Source organism: Macrobrachium rosenbergii, chromosome 20 (assembly GCF_040412425.1).
Source record: "Macrobrachium rosenbergii isolate ZJJX-2024 chromosome 20, ASM4041242v1, whole genome shotgun sequence".
NCBI classification, from domain to species: Eukaryota; Metazoa; Arthropoda; class Malacostraca; order Decapoda; family Palaemonidae; genus Macrobrachium; species Macrobrachium rosenbergii.
In genome coordinates this window covers 19,576,735-19,594,084 of record NC_089760.1, presented here as the reverse complement: position 1 = coordinate 19,594,084, position 17,350 = coordinate 19,576,735, and the positions used below count along the sequence as shown (strand labels likewise).

At 35.8% G+C, this 17,350-nt stretch overlaps 1 protein-coding gene across 1 annotated transcript; it reads right to left on the bottom strand.

The window, feature by feature from the left end:
- Window positions 1–342: 342 nt before the first annotated feature.
- On the bottom strand, window positions 343–12,768 carry LOC136849112 (carbonic anhydrase 2-like). The gene is made up of 9 exons (XM_067122080.1): window positions 12,603–12,768; window positions 7,769–7,801; window positions 6,815–6,881; window positions 6,134–6,304; window positions 5,642–5,780; window positions 3,507–3,679; window positions 3,170–3,327; window positions 2,956–3,042; window positions 343–547 (listed from the first exon to the last, which is right to left on the bottom strand). The coding sequence occupies exons 1-9, from the start codon at window positions 12,642–12,644 to the stop codon at window positions 533–535; spliced, it is 885 nt and encodes a 294-aa protein (XP_066978181.1). The 5' UTR covers window positions 12,645–12,768; the 3' UTR covers window positions 343–532.
- Between the last annotated feature and the right edge of the window lie 4,582 nt (window positions 12,769–17,350).

Sequence of the window (17,350 nt, the reverse complement as noted above, 5' to 3'; positions counted from 1 at the left end):
TTAACATCTTAAGTATCTAAAATAAAGAGTTGTCTAAAATAAAGAGTAGTGCAACGTGAGGTCATTCCCAGTTAAAAATGTCACACCCAAGAATTATTCATTTTAAATATGAGATGCATAAAAAAACGACACAAGGAATAATAATTTTACATCGAATTATCGAGAAATGATTTTCCATTTGCCGGACGTAGCAAGCTGCATTTTATGTGTGCAAAAAGGCTGAGTTTAAATTTGCATGATATACAGTGTACAGTTTTAGAGAGAAATAGCACGCTTTAATACAAGATACAATGCAGTTTCGATTTCGAGTCCAAGTAGGGTAAAAGATAATAAAACAAAGTATGAGCCACCAATATAAGGTAGGTCTTTATTACAGAAAAAGTAGATAGATATCCAGATACCAGTGCAATTTTTTTTTACTTACTGGAATCTGAATCTCTCATTGGTGAAATAAAGCAATTTTGTTGCTGATTTGTCTCAAGTTTCTGGTATAGTTGAGAAAGAATATCATTTGCTTGTCGATAGACTTCTTTTAATACGAGAATACCTGAAAATCAGTAAACAAAAGTAAAAGGCTGACCGAAGTGTAAAGCGTTTTATACATGAAAAGGGAAGTTCAAAATAGATTAAAAAAATTTCACCAGGGCCCTGTTCATCAACTACAAAACAATTGGGAAAGAAATTAAGTAAGGAATATACCACTTGATAAATGCCTTGGTGGGTGGATCAATGATAAAATGTCAAGGGACATAACCTATAACCATTACTTGATGCTCAACCAATCTGTCAAGTAATAGAGAATTCTGTGGCTACTTAGATTTAGAGAACAGCCTTCCTTACCTTTAAGAAGAAAGGAGTAGCCACTGGCTATGCTTGTTCACAAGAAAGGCTATTTCTTGATAGGGGATGAATTTTAAATACAACTTTCATGAGGGAAAAATCTTCAGTGGAATTTTGTGAGACACCCTGTGATCCTCTTGGTCTAGGACAACATTGACTAATCACTAGCTGAAGTCACTTGGTTTCAAGAGGCCCTCTTATTTATTTTTTCAATTGTATGTCTTTGCCAATATTTCTAGCCAAAGCTGTCTTGGACCACTACATCAGTGGCTGTGAAAAGGCTGCTATGTAGGTCCTGATAGTAGGTCCTTGACTTACGGAGGGGGATCCGTTCCAGCACTGCGCCGAAAGTTGGTTTCCGCTGTAGTAGGTCCTCGACTTATGGCGGGGATCCGTTCCAGTGCTGTGCCGCAAGTTGATTTCCGCCATAACTTGATGTTGCATCAAGTTAAAATGCTGTAAGCGCTGTTAATTTGATGCCTATTCTTGTCATTAGTGCCGTCAGTGGTGCTCACGGAGCTGTAACTTGATGCAACTTCAAGTTACGGAGCTGTAAAATGCCATTAACGGTGCTGAAAATGCGCTGTAAGATTGAATCTGCCGTAAGTCGGTGTTGCCGTAGTCTGTGACGCACTAGTAGTACTGTAGTCTTTGACAGACTACAATAATATCCCTTTGGAACTGCTAAGAGATGACACTACTAGTGCATCACAGACTTACAGCGACAGCAACTTACGGCGTATTCGATCTTATGGTGCTATTTCAGCTCTGTTAACGGCATTTTACAGCACAGTAACTTAATGTTGCATCAAGTTACGGTGCCGTAAGCGCTGTTGATGGTGCTAACAGCAAGAATAGGCATCAAGTCAATGGCACTTGTGGCGCTGTAACTTGATGGAACATCAAGTTATGGCGCTGTAAGCGGCATTAAAGTGCCAATAATGGTGAAACACGACTTATGGCAGAAATCAACTTACTGTGCGGTGCTGGAATGGATCCCCCGCCGTAAGTCGAGGACCTACTATGGCGGAAATCAACTTACAGAGTGGCGCTGGAATGGACCCCCCCAACGTAAGTCGAGAACCTACTATCAGGACTTACATAACAGCCTTTTCACAGCCATTGGAATTTAACTTGACATTGGCCTACACCCTTATTCCTACAAGAGTATCTAAGTGCTCTCCTTTATGAACCCAAGCTTACGAATAGGTGTCGTCTTGTGAGATAACATTAATAGGTTTTTAATGAACAACTGTTTCAGAATGAACAAGTCTGTCTAACTGTTGAGTGGGCCCTATTCATGGTTTCCTTATTGCTTGCAGTTAGGATCAATTAGGCCGAAGATCAATGAGTGGACATAAAATTCACTTTACACCAAACGTGGTAGGATAATTGTCCTGGATCTTAAAACATGGTTCCTTGTAAAGAATGACTCCTTAGAAAATAAAAGGTGGACAACTTAGCACTAAAGAATTTTTCCTGTGGAGAAGTCTGCTCTAAAAGTTCTTTCTGTAGGAGACTTCAGTGTGATTAGAGAGACCTAACATGAGTCTTATTTTCCTAAATACAAGAAGACGAGAGTTTTCACAAGTCTCCAAGCATTGCTTTAAGTAACGCAGTAAACTATTATGTCCTATGACCTCCAAAATGGGTTCATCATATCCAAGCCATGGACCATGCTGAGAGCATCCTTTTACGAAAAATGAAAAAATAATTCGTTTCCTACTCACAAATCCTGGCTTCAGCAACCTATGACAAAGAATTTTTATGTTTATTTTGCTTCTGCATTGTTCCTGTCGTAAAAGTTAAAATTTAGAGACTTTATTTCAATTTTACTGGCCGCTTGTATAAGCAAGAGCCTGCAGTGGCATATGACTGGCTTGTTTTCTTGTAGTGTAATATTTTCAAGAATTTATTCTATACTGTATGTGCACCTAAATATAAGGTAATACTTTTCTCTTAGAATGTAACTAAAGTTATTTGTCAAAATACAGTACAGTATACCTTATGAGTTCCCATGATTCTGTCAAACCGCTTTAGCATGTTTCACATTTTATAGTTTTTATTTTATACTACAGAAGCACACTAAAATCTTCATGCATTACAGTAACATACCTTTCTTTCATTGCGATTTTGCAAAGGTCTGTAGTTGTGAAGAATTTGCTGTCCATCACTATATTGAAGTTCTCTGAACACCTTCACCTGTGAACAACAGGATGAGCATTATTCAGTATAAAACATAGAAATTATCCATGACAGATAAAATTGTCATTGCATCAATCACGGTTTATAAGAGTACTATTTTCTAAAGTCGCTTGATGGAACGTACTTGATCTGAAGAAATTTCTGTAGTATCATTCAGAATTATCCAGGTAACAACCTCATTACAGTGTGGAATTGTGAGAGATCCATGATAACTGTAAAATTTTCCTATTTTCTTTGGCAGCATTAAATTAAGAGGAAAGGGAGAAATATTGATGCTGGAATCTGAAAATTTTAGTAAGAAATGGAATAGATTGTATAAAATGTCAGAGAAAACCATAATTTGGATTGTAATATATAGCAAATTAGATTGAAAGTATAATTCTGCTCATGAACTAATCATAGAGTTAGTGAATACTTTGCACATTTTTTTTTTTAAGGATAAGAGTCAATTATGCACTTACTATGCCCAGACACTTTCACAACTTCCCTGAAAAAGTTTCGAAGTTTAACATTGTCGTTTTCACTTATCTCCATAAAGACAGCCACTACAGCTAGACCATCAGGGTGAGATGAAGCTTTAGAAAGGCGACAGTACTTTCCTCTGTAGTGGACAAGGTGAAGTTCGACTGGATATCTGCGGAACAGACAGGATTTTGAGGTATGTAATATCAGTTTCCCATCAAACTTGTGTACTTAATAATAGCGAGCAACATTTCCATAGGCAGCACTTGAAAAACATGTCACATTAAGAGGGTCTAACAAGGTAGTACTCTACTAGAAGTGAAGACCATCAATTTTGACTAATCTTCTGCAGATCTAACAAAATACCCAGTCAATGTAAAGATTCCACAGTTAACCTGTTGACAAATACATTCATCTCATTCACAAGCAACATACATAGTCTATTTAAAGAGTACTTTGCAAAAATTATTTAACATTTACTTCACCAGTACTTTGCAAAAATTATTTAACATATTTACTTTACCTTATAATAACCTATGTAGATTATTAAAGAGTAACATGTCACGCTTATTTAAGGTTGACATAAACTTGGGTACTATAAAATAGGGATAAAACTTGTTATATTTAAGGGTACTATAACATAGGGATAAAGCTTCAGTTACATTTAAGAATGACATCAAAATTATTTTATAGTTATATATCAGACCATTTTGAGCAAAAGAAATTAGACATACTGAGGGAAAAATCCTGCCAGAGAATAGAAACCGTTTAATATTGATACACGGTACTTAATGTATTTAGGAAAATCATAAATTAATCTATACACACTTTAAACCTACTGTATCTAAAAATAAGTTACACATTTGTGTTACACATTTGGTAAGGAAATGCTCGCCAAGAAAACAGCCCACAAGAAAAAGCATTCTGCCAACTTGTGTTTGTACAAATATAATTCAGTCAGTAAGTGCAGCTAGATTAACTTTTAGGTAAATTAAGTTTACGATAACAAATCCTTGGATTGTGTAAATCTTTATTACGAAAAATAATTTCTTTATTTTTTGTGCATCCTGTATATTTTACAGGCAGTCCCCGGGTTATGTTGTTCTGAGTTTACGTTGCTTTTGAAATATATTCATAAAAAAATCGGTTGTAGATTACAGTGGATGTTCCGAGGTTATGTTGTCATCTTACGCTGCGATGGAACAGTAAAAATGCATACAGCTACAATATAAAGCCAAAATTTAGAGGTTTTTGGATGCACACCACATCAGAATGCAAGTAAAGTACTGTACAGTACTGTACACCCAGAGGATTAAAGGCACCCAGAGGATTCAAGGCAAGGCTTTCATCACTTAATTTTTGGTTTTTACAAATTTTTCTTGCAACGTTCTGGGTTACAGCGCAGCATCAGAACGGAACCCCAGACGTAACCTGGGGACTGCCTAGTATAGCTTTTGTTACTCAGGGACTCTAAATAAATGATAGTATTCTTGGTATGAAGCTAAGCAGCAGGTTCCTTCATCTTCCATATCTTAGGGTGGTAAGAAGTTTTCTGTACTTGCTTTAAACAGAACTTCCATTGCATACCACATCTTTTAACATATCTTACAACCCTCACCCTATCTACCATCTCATCCACTATCACATTAAATGACATGAGGAAATCCTGTTAATTTGTTCAATTGATAAGGACATTTCTAATAAGAGTATTTGCTTTATTGCATTGAAAATGGTTGTGAGGTATATATTATTTTGCAAAAAATGTCCCATTACAGAATCTGATTTTTAGTTCTATATTAGTTTTCAAAATGTCTTATTACAGACTCAGCTCAAATGAAATCCATTTGTATTACCAGTCTTTCCTATTCTGTTAAAAAATGCACTCTAAATACCTTTAAAATATTATTGTTTACAGAGGGTACTTTGTCAACAACAGTATTTTACAAGTGACAATTCAAAGGGTTGTAAAATATCCTAGGAACCCCCTTGATGTGGTTTTTAGGCAGATAATACAATACTTTGCTCATGTGTGAGAATTTAACTTTATTCTCCAGCAAGTTATACATTGTGTAACCATGAACTAGTTTTGAGTTCCCCTTATGTATTTCCAGTGGTTTTTTTTTTTTTCTCTTACCTCTTGCCATGAAGTGTATGCTCTGAGCCTTCTCTGTCATTTGTTCCCCAGTGAAAATGAAGATGATGAAATAGGTAGTCATCGTGAAGAGGGCCTCCCCTCACTATAGGTTGTGCATGCCAGTTTCCTCTTACCTGAACTAAGTGAATAATACAAAGAACTTATCAAGAGTAGTTATGCTTTAGTTTACTGAACTTACTGATATTATATTCCAAACTGTGAAAGCAATACTGAATGCAGACAAGTTGAAATAGATGATGGGTTCATAATTGCCAAGCTAAAATCCTAGTTTATGCAGGGTCTGAAAAACAAGGTGGTCTCTTCAGAGTTCAGTGAAGGTTCATTGTTTAAATCACCAGCTCTTAATTTGCAGTTTTAAAAGAGTAGAAATTCTTAGCAATCATCATTAACGTTTTGTGGCAATTATTGAGGTTAATGTAAAACTAAATGCCTGTTTAAAATGTTAAAAATGGTGTTTAAGAATTAGCCTACCTGAGCCATAATTTATTTGAATTTGCATTTTCTTTGGGAAATTATTATAGCCATGAAACTTGAGCGGTGTCCAGATGCTTTCAGGAACAGTTGAGATTTTATCGTCTATCTCAATGGGAGATTGATTCTTTCCTCCACAGGCGGGAAAAGTTTTATGCCAATGGCTGGGTCCTTTTTCAGAGAAATTAGATAAAAAAATTTTGGTTATCCAGAAATTATTAAAATTTAGCAGTTACAGTTCAGAACAACGCAAAATGTCAAGCACTACTTGCCCAAAGATTCTTGAAAAAACATTGCTGTCATACACATAGGAGTATCTGATAATACCTCAAAATTTACTTTTCAGCATGAAATTAACCACCATAAATCAGATATACCCTATTAGCCTTTACTTCCAATATCAGAATTAATTTTAATGTTTTTCCAGCAAGACACTATACATTACGCTAGTAACCAAATTAGATATATTCTAAAGTATCACCACCACTTCAAGAGTTATAAACAAGAATATTTTTTCAAGGAAAATTATTCACCAAAATAGTTGAAAAACCAGTAAAGCTTTTAATAATTAAAAATTTATTTAGACCAAGTGCAAATAATTGCCAGTCCTTGTTATGGAAAACCAAAACTCTATAACATTTCAGATCAATATGAAGGTAAAACATGAATCCTCATATTTACCAGTTGAGTCACTGTACGACCAATCTGTCATATTAGCTGGAACAGATGTATTAACCTCAGCAGATACCTTTGGAAGGAAAACCAAAGTTGATGTTAACATAAAATTTGCCTCCAAAGCATCTTTATAACTCAGAAATGTCAGCCCTGAAAAACAGGCATAGTATTAAAGGGTTCAAAATATTCCAAATTAAAAAAAATAAGCCTCTGAAATATTTAATGTATAAATGATGTTATATATCAGTACACCATACTAGGGGAAATTTTGCTGCTACTAGAAGGCACACCAGACTCGAGAAGCTTATTAACATTTTCTATGTGCAAAATGATCTAACTCTTTAGCATGGTCACACTTTGGGAGTGGGGAAAGGCTAAGAATGTCACATATTATTACGAGTAGTTAGACTGTTTAAAAATCAGGCCAGAAGAGTAGCAGGGCTTGAAAAATTGGCTCCCCTTTTAAGAGCACTGTATATTTTTCTGTTAAGTCTTTGGTTGGGAATATTAGTTGCAAAATAGGATTGGCATCTTGATGATCATAAAATGATCATCACGATGCATGGCAGAACCATTTGAGATATAAAGATGTTTATAATTATGTAGGTTCAAGGAAATCAGTGGATAAACATTCACAACTAAAAGATGATGACAAAGGCATTGTCTTTACTCAACAACTTCCAGAATCACATAAGAGAAACGTATTTCCAGGTACCCTATGGCAACATTACAGGGTGCCCTATGTTCAAAGCCATGGTTAGTATGAGGACTTTTATGTTATGTTTTTCCACAGCAACGACTTGACATTTTAGATGAAACGATTTTGTTGTAGGATCGTCATTGGATTACAGACTAGATCCAAAATCAGCTTTCATTTTCCACAACAATTTTAACTAATTTTGGACTTTTTTTTTTGCTTATCACACAACTGGAATTTAATCACTAACAGAAAACACTTACTGTTACAAAGTAGCAGGATAACAGGTACCAAACCTGTAAAGAAAAATAGAATATGAAATTTAGAGGTGACAATGGGTATGACATATCAGGGTCACAGATACTGGGTTAACTTAATAATTATTAGTTTTAAATTACTAATGAATACATATTACTTGGATCAACATAGAATTATATTACTAAACATGAGAAAATATTTTTTGATAGTAAAATTACTTTCTTCACTTAAGAGCCAATTACTTTAGCCTAATCTGTGGTAGCAGCAATCTACATACACTTAACAGAGTATGCATCTGGACCTATGAGCACTTAAGCACAATGAAATTGTAGCCCAGGGATCACTTGGAAGCAGTTAACTGCCAGAGACAGAGGAACTACAAAACTGTTTGGTGAAGAGTAGATCCAACAGTCTCTTGAGGCTAACATGGGATTATGCCATGGATAGGGCCTTGTTAGCAGAGTAAATGGTTGCAATTCGTGGTTGGAATTTTAAGTTAAACAACAGAAGACTACTGATGCTCTTCAAAATGATAAACAGTAGCAGGTACCTCAGATATCTATAGTAAGAGGTCAGAGGATGAGGTTAGGGGATGAGGATGATAATAAATCTGACACCCTACCTACTTGTACTGGTGGAGGCACAGTCTGACCTGTGGCTATTATAGGGCCAAATAAATATAAATCAGAGATTTATGTGTCAAGTCTCTTAAACTGTAATGAAGGTAGAAGAGGACCTACAGGTTGTCATGTTTAAAATTGCACTGATATCAGAAGTAATATCATAAGTCATTTTAAAATTCACAGAGGTTGATATTGCTCAAACTTATTATCCTTGGGCTTTATCCTGGATGCTTCAAACTTAGTGGTGGAGGAGTAAACAAGGAGAATAATTTTCCCAGGACTGGTGGATACAAGCAAGCAGCACCCCTTCTAAAGATTGAGTTCTCTCATAGTAATTCATCTTGGGTCTGCCAGCACACAGGACAGGGTGTTCCTTGCTTCTTAACTGAACATCAAAGTAGATACTATAGTAAGGTGAAGAAGCTTGGGAAAGAAGAGGAAGCTGTCTTCATCTTGACCACAAAACCTAGAACTTACCATCCAGTACGCCACTAATTTTAGTAAGTCTGCCCTGAGTAAATGGAATGTGCAGTTCATTTACTCATCAAACAAAAGCTGAGGCCAGAAGAAAGGCTGTATTAAATGTCAGGTACCTTAAGGAAGGCAGCCTGATAGTTCTTAAATGTTGCTAGTGAGGTTCATAAAGACTAATGATAAGTCCCAAACTTGGGGCTTCAGACTTCTTGGTAGTACCTCGTGGAAAATGCTTAAAAATGTGTTTCAAATTACTAGAAGTATCCAGGTCAATACAAGAGCACTCAAACACCAGGACTAAAGCTGATTGGTAACCTTTCTCTATATTGACTTTTTTAACATTCTGCAAATGTTGGAACAGTTGCTCTGAGTGCATTAACCTTCTTTGAACTGTACCAACATCTGATCATGCAAAACTTCATCTTTCCTCCAGTGTATTCTGCAAATGAAAAACTCTTGATGCAACATCAGCTGAAAAGCCTGTTTTTCAGAGCTCTTGAACCCAAACTGCTTTCCTTTTGATGAGGCATTGGACAATTTTGTGTAATTTGAGAAGCTTCAGGTTCAAAGGAAAGATACTTAAGTGGGGTTGTTGCAACAGCTTACCCTTCAAGGGTAGAACCCTTGAATGGTCATCCAAATTTAATTAGATGGGAAACCAAGTATCCTCTGGCTAAAGAAGTGTAACAGGGGTCATGAATACATTGATGGACACCTGAAACCTGTCTTGAACTGGCCTGATGATGGGAAACTGATGAAAAACCTAAAATTCTAAAATTCCAGGTTATCCCAGGGAAAAGGAAAGCATATATCTCCTACATAGTTTGGGTTCAAGAGCACTGAAAAACAGTTTGAAAGTTGACTATGCTGCAAACACACTTCACCCCTTCAGGCGCTACAAAGCAAATGCAGTTTTTTTCAGTGCTGGCCCAACAACTCTGACGTTTGCCTAAGTACCCATGCTGGAGCCTGTTAAAAATCTACAAAAGTTTATAATTAGAAAAAATAGATATTTCTTAATCCATGTGCACTATCTCATGGATGTACAAGGTATCACATAAAAGAAAACTAAAGGCTAAACTGATAACTTTCCTATGCACTAAAGCCAAAGCTGTATAACCCCTCATTAACTAGTATGAACTGGTGGCAAGACTTCATGATGGAAATGGTAATATGGAAAAACATTGCCTTCAGTCATAATACGGGAAAGGCAAGGTTGAATGGGAAGGCTGCTCGAAGGCAAACAGCATTCTTAGATTGCTTACAGAGGGCAAGTTGACAGGCACTTGAAATAGATGTTCAACACCCAGTGAAGAGAGAAACACACAAAAGCCATTGGAGGTTATCAATAACACCAAATGTTTAGAACAGAAATAATGTTGCAAATTATGTTAAAAAGGATGAATTGATGAGCCAATAGAGCATTAATGTAAATTATGATAAAAGTTTCTGGGGAGCATGGTTGCAGATGCATGTAAATCACTGAACACAAAGAATGACTAGTTTTCACCATGAGAATTGTCAGTGAACTACAGTACATACTGAGGCAAGAACTATTGCTGTACTATAAATGTTTATAGCACAATTTTTCTTAATAGAGATACTCTATTGACCATTCTTGTACAGTAAAAACAACACAAAGGGTTTTCCCACTATTTATAAAAACTAAAGCTCATCACACCTATCAAGATGTAAAATTAAGGCCCTAGTGCCCTGCAAACATCAAGTACCTTGGCATCCTACCAACAGAACAAACCATAACAAAGGCAAACATATCAGGCCATTTTGGCCTATCAGCTGTCTGAGTTATGATACCAACTGTTATCCGTATTTTCAAAAAAGCATGTTGATGTTGGATAGGCTTTTTATATTTTACTTGCTATAGACTTAATGTCAACACAGTTGGCATGTGTGGGCTCAAAACCAAAATGTAGGCTGTAAAATGATATAGTGTGCCGGCAAGTATTCTGTTTCTCAGACTATTAGCTATGCTAACCATATACCCAAGGACATAGTTTTGGCTCCCCTGTATAAAAGTCAAAGAAAATGTATCAGTATTCCTAAAAAACAATATAAATAAGGTAATAATCTTTAAGTTCCTCTGTACTAGGTGTAGGGAGACAAAAGACTTGACCATGCACATATTATAGGCTTCATATATTGAATTGCTGGTTTTTTTGCAGTACACCTACTGTCAAGATTACAGATTTGTTCACCTTTGGTATCATACCTTTATCACACATATGTCATCTTCACTAATATCCATTAAAACAGGGACCTTATCAAAGCAGTATTATATCCTGGCCTCCTTTGTACCCAGTTTCTTTCAAACTGAGGAATGAGAGAGATTCCAGTAAAAAGCGTAACCTTTGTAGGCTAAGCTGGAATTTTAGTGATGTCAAGTGTACTAATTGGATAAGCTATGATGCAACAACAACAACTAAGCTATAATGCACCCAAGACAGGTGAAAATATGGTGTTGCACTGGTATGGTAAATTTATGGCTATAACTTATGGTTTAGCTAGAATCTTAGACAAGTTGGGAAGGCTAGGCTAGTACAGTTTCCTCAAAATAATTTTTTTTATATATTTTTCTGTGACTCTCTTATTCTTTAAGCTGTCATACAGTTTACTCTTGGCAATAATTTGGTTTGCCAAATATTCAGTCCTTTTTTATGCAGGTTTTCCTTTGTAATTTCCAAAATATTCTTTTTACTTACAGTTCCCAATATCTCACAGAACCTTTAACCCTGTGACTACTCCCACTGGCCCATACAGGAACTACCAGTTGTTATTTGTATGGGTTTGTTTGAAAATACTGTAATTGATCACTTTACCAAGCGATGTCCTCAACTAATTTACTTTAGTTAATGGTTAACATAAATTCCTCTCCAAAGAGAAATAAAATAGCACCCGTAGATGAATGATAATTGTTACAGTCTTATGGAATGAAAACTATTTTCTGCTCAGCAAACAGAAAGCCTGGGAGTCTGAAATAAATTTTGAGAATTTGCTTCTGTTTTAGCCTTTGTGTTTCAATTAGGTAATGCTGTTAGATTACTATGTTCAATTAGAGATGGAAAATGAGAAACATTTTTTAAAACTGGTTCTCTGAAAGCTGGGACTGATTTTTATGTCACTCCTGGTCAGATAACGAGTGAGGTCAAGGCCCCACACCTAAATATGGTAAGGAACCAGTAGTAGATTAGGTTAAGGAAAGTTAGGTTATGACATATCTCTGTACTGTACTTTAAGACTTTGAGGCATTCTAGGTCAAGTTAGGTGTGGGTCCAGGTTAGGTTAGGTTAATATGCATCCTGGTAAAACTCCTTGCAACATTTTCATGTCTAATATTTTTAATATAGTTATTATTGATATGCATAAGTGTTGAAAAAGCTATGTAATTATAATGTAACATAAAAAGGAAAGGGCTTAAAAATGACTTGAACATTACAAGAGTGGTCAGTCATCAGTGTCCAAGAACTTGGAATGGAATGCATTCAAAACAGTAACACTAAACTTAGAATGTTGCAAGGCTTTACATCTTTCAAACAAATAATTTGTTATTCCCTACCTCCTATATTTCTTGTGGCTAAAACGCCAAAATAACTTTAATTTTACTACTTCTGATAAGAAATTTGGCGTAGGATAGGAGTTAAAATACAAAATGTTGCCAGTAGGAGTTTGCATCAACAATAATGCTTAAGTAACATTATGTAAAACTGTGGAATGTTGCACATACTTGGCATTGTCCAGTTAAACTGTTAAACGTTTTTGTAGACATTCCTTGTCGTTTCAGATGAACTTAGTTAAAATTAGTACTGACTGAATTTTGACTGGCAGCCGTGCTGATGCCTTTTGGAAGAGTTTCACAGGGACCATGAAGATGTGGTGTTATTCAGGAGTGTTCTTTGCAGTTCATTTCAGTTCTATTTATATTTTGGATTAGTTTCATTGACATGCTTCAAAGTTTCAAGCAAAGCAAGGTTTCAATATAATTAAGGAAATTAATACCATATTTTCGTTTTAGGTCTTTCCATTTTGTTTTCTTATTTTTCAAACTTGTCTTTAACAAATGAAAACTTTTTATGAAAACAGATTTCCACGCTTGAACTATTCATTTAAGGAACAATTTCTGAAAGAAAATTTGACTTACGAATACTTTTTGTTTATCATCAACAATATTATGTAGGCTCAGGTTTTGAAAAATTATATCGCTATACCTTAGCAAAATGTGCATCGCTTTGTAGTAACTGGTACTTGGATATTTTGCCAGTTTATAACACGGGAGGTTCTCTGTATTCATTATCATAAGAACCATGTTCTTCAGTCAGGATGATTAAACATATATATTAAATCTTCAAATCATTAGATTACTTATAGCATAACAAGCTCTGAAAGTATCAGATTTTCTATGCTGTAACTTAGCCTCCCGAGTGTAAAATTTAATGCTGCCTGTATGGTACAGTAGCGTAATCCAGATGGTAAGAGGAAAATAATTCCATCACAGAATTGAGATGAACCCAGATAATAGCTTTGCTTTATGGCTTCACCTAGAGTTGAGTTTAATGGAATTTCTCGTCATGAGTTAATCAGTTTTGAATGCTTGCTTTGGAGCATTGAACAATCGTGTTTTTGCTTTCGCTATACCTCATTCTAGTGAGAGAAGTAACAAAAATAAATTGTGACGTTCCTTAAACGATATTGGGTTATAAATGTTACTTCATAGTCATTATAATAATGTTCTTGTTCTTAGAATCGGTCTCACAGCTGTACTAAACGATTCGCTATTCAATAAGAAGTCTCTCCTTGCTTTAATTCACTATCAGTTTTGAATTTTCTCGGAGCTGTCGTTATTTTTTTAGATTCAGTTGGCTTTATACCAGCACGGGCTCTTGCTCATCGAGCAGCCAATAAAACTGAGTTGTCAGTTTTACGTTTTAGACGCCATCTTTCGATATGCAATTCCCCCCCCCCCCCAAGAATCGTTAGCCCCTCTCTATCCTCTTTCTTTCGTAGTGATTTTATCTAATGTATGTAACTTCGCTATGTTAGCGCTTTGAGATCGACTGTCTACTTTTAGCAGATAAATCTGTTTTAATGAAGGATATAATGCAAGCGCTATCAGTCATGATAATGAAAATAATGTTAATTATCTCGTCAACCCCCTCCCCTTCCTCTTCACATAACAGTGGCACAGCAGCAGGAGGAAAAATCACGAGGCATATTAGTATGCTGTAGTTCTGCAGAGGTGATTTGGTATTTTTATGGGGTGCTGATACAAGCAAGACTGAGTCCGTGCTGACCGGCGTAATCTAAAAACAACGATAGCTATTTTCCCACGGAGCTGTTATTCATGGACCAAATCGATCAAGGGCGCTAGAGTGCTGAGGAGCGAACACAGCGGAATAATAACAACAGTTTTTTGAAAAGTTTATGATTTTCATCTTCTTTTATTTTAGCAGTAAGAATCTCAGCCAGTACGCATAAATCCAGATAAGTTGCAACTGAGATTTGAAGCAGTGTGACTGACCAAAGTACATATAAATACCATTCATCCAGCTGAAATAAGAAAACAAAATTTCTCGTTGACTAATTAATACAAATTGAAAAATATGCTGGCCATTTAGCCATTTAATGGCTGGATCCCTTTTAATGGATGGATTCGTCCACCAGCAATCCGTCCCAAGGGTCTAATCACGGAAAGATTGCCATGCCTGTAACAACGCCGTCTTGAGAGAGATGTTAGTCTCTTGGAAAATGCGGTCATTGCAACGGTCGGATTTCTTGAGTAGTCCAGAGGAGAAAGACTGATGTTTTTCTCTGTTCTTGATATATTGTGGAAGATGGACGGGCAAATTTTTATAGAGGGACGATACTGTTTCCATGAAGCTTGAAGTTAGGGCAAGATGATTAGTGGTTTATGCACAAATTGTATGAATACTTGCGAAAGGATAAATAGTGAGGAGACACAAACGCTGACAGACGCCCTTCAATAGACCCTGCTGCTCTTTGCTGACAGGTGACTTAATTCGCTCCTTTCATGTTGTTGTGGTCCCTGCACTGTTCTGCATTTATGGTCTTATTAAGTTAAGTATATCTTAGTTTTACCAGACCACTGAGCTGATTAACAGCTCTCCTAGGGCTGGCCCGAAGGATTAGACTTATTTTACGTGGCTAAGAACCAATTGGTTACTTAGCAACGGGACCTACAGCTTATTGTGGAATCCGAACCACATTATAGCGAGGAATGAATTTCTATCACCAGAAATAAATTCCTCTAACTCTTCATCAGCCGGCCGCGGGAATTGAACTCGGGCCCATCGAGCGACAGTCGAAAGCTCAACCGAGTCGGCCAACAAAGGGCTATATGGTCTTATTAGATTCGTGCGAAACGAATTGTAAATAATTAGCTGGCCTAGCCACGTCCTCGGTACTGGAAACCATTCATTCTTCTATATATTTTTCTTATGTTTTCTCCAGACCCAGAGCTGGTAATTCCCCGATTACCCGTTTCAGTTAATATATATATATATATATATATATATATATATATATATATATATATATATATATATTATATATAATGTTTAATATATACAGTGTATGGCCTTGTGGTTTAAGGCGTCACTGTTCTTCCGTGGTTCGAGCCCACGAGACGACGAACTTATTATCAACTAAAAAATTCCCCTTCGGGTAACATATATGAAAATATTTATTATTTCCGAGGTAGAGCGAGTTGGATATTAAAGGACATTTGTAGCTTAATGCTTGTATATGAATCACGGTGATGTGATAGAATTAATTCATATATATATATATATATATATATATATATATATATATATATATATATATATATATATATATATATATATATATACTATATACAGTATATACAGCATATATATATATATATATATATATATATTATATATATATATATATATATATATATATATATATATATATATATATATATATATATATATATATATAAATCTGTTGAAACAATTAATTAACAACTTCGCTCGTCAGCGTAATTTCATTTGTCAAGTAAAAAAACGTGAGAAGTACAACCGAACCTGAAACTCGGAATTCGTAGCATTTGCATAAAAAGAATAAAGCAGGACCCAACGTCATTATCTAAACAATAGGTTTCCGAACACATTTTTATCCTCAAGTTTTAATGAGTTCTAGAAAACGTCTCTGGCACACGTTACGAACTTCACTCTAGTAATTTAGCGATTCGCCAATACGCGCGAAGAGCATTTTAATGGGGGAAAGCTCATATCTATATACCAAGGGTTTTTTTTTCAATGTCAACATGTTTTGAGTATTTAACTCTGAATGTTACCGTCGTGGGGTGATTATAATCGATGTCAGAACTTTACAGCGGTATTCTACAGAAGTCAGTATTTTTTTGTTTGAATTCTGATTTGTTTTATCTTTTGTAATTTGTGAAATGATGTATGGAATCAAATGACAAATGCCTGAGTTTCATGAAAAAAGTATAGGTTTGAAATTGTTGCATAAATTGAAAAGTACATGAAGTTTTCATATGAATCACTGGACGTATCTACCGTTCTCCTTTATTCCATTTCCAAGAGTATGATTAAAAGATAATGAAAAGTAACAAAATTTTCGATTAAGTTCGTGGCTTTGCTAGTTAACACTGTCTCCAGATTTTCCGCAAAATATATTTTCGAGCAATGAGTGTTATGGAAGTGTATTGAAGTGTTCAATTGACTGAACTTTAATGAATCAAAAAATCAATCGTCTATAGCTTATAATATCTGGGTGTTTTAAGTTTAGAATTCATTCTTCAGTTGTTTCTTTAAAGGTACCGGGAAAACATTTTTATGTCTAGCAGTTCCATTTAATGGAGTGTTTTCAATCATTTCTCTTTCATAATGAAATAATGTCACGTATATCACTGAGAGAGAGAGAGAGAGTGTAAAAATATTCCGTTAGTTGAACAGTCTTTACGGGAAGGATTGATAACACTCATTTGCATGTGAGAAACACAGCTTCGGATATACGCACGTGATATCCCCGATCCCAAATATCTTTTCCGTATATGTCCCAATACAGCCGGTTCCTCCCTGCCGCTGTGTCGGTCGTATATATTCTACGAGAATCGAAATTACGGGAGGACCAGGCTGTGCGTGAACGAATGGCGGGACGTGAGGGGGAGACTCAAATTTCGCAGCCTCTCTCAAGGTCCCGTCTAAAACTGAGATACTTCCCAACTCGGTCACGTGATCTTTTGTTGTTCGTATACGTGGTCGAAATGCTTCATTAAGGCCTAGGTCAGTCAGGGTCAAATGGTATGTTTGTGTTGCTACTAATAATACGGATATCCCTTTAGATAGCCGGGAGGTGTTCAGGCGAATATTACTAAAACACCTTGCAAATGCTCAGGTCTTGGACGATTGTTATTATTTCCATAATTCAAAATGTGGGTGAACTTTATATATGTATATATAT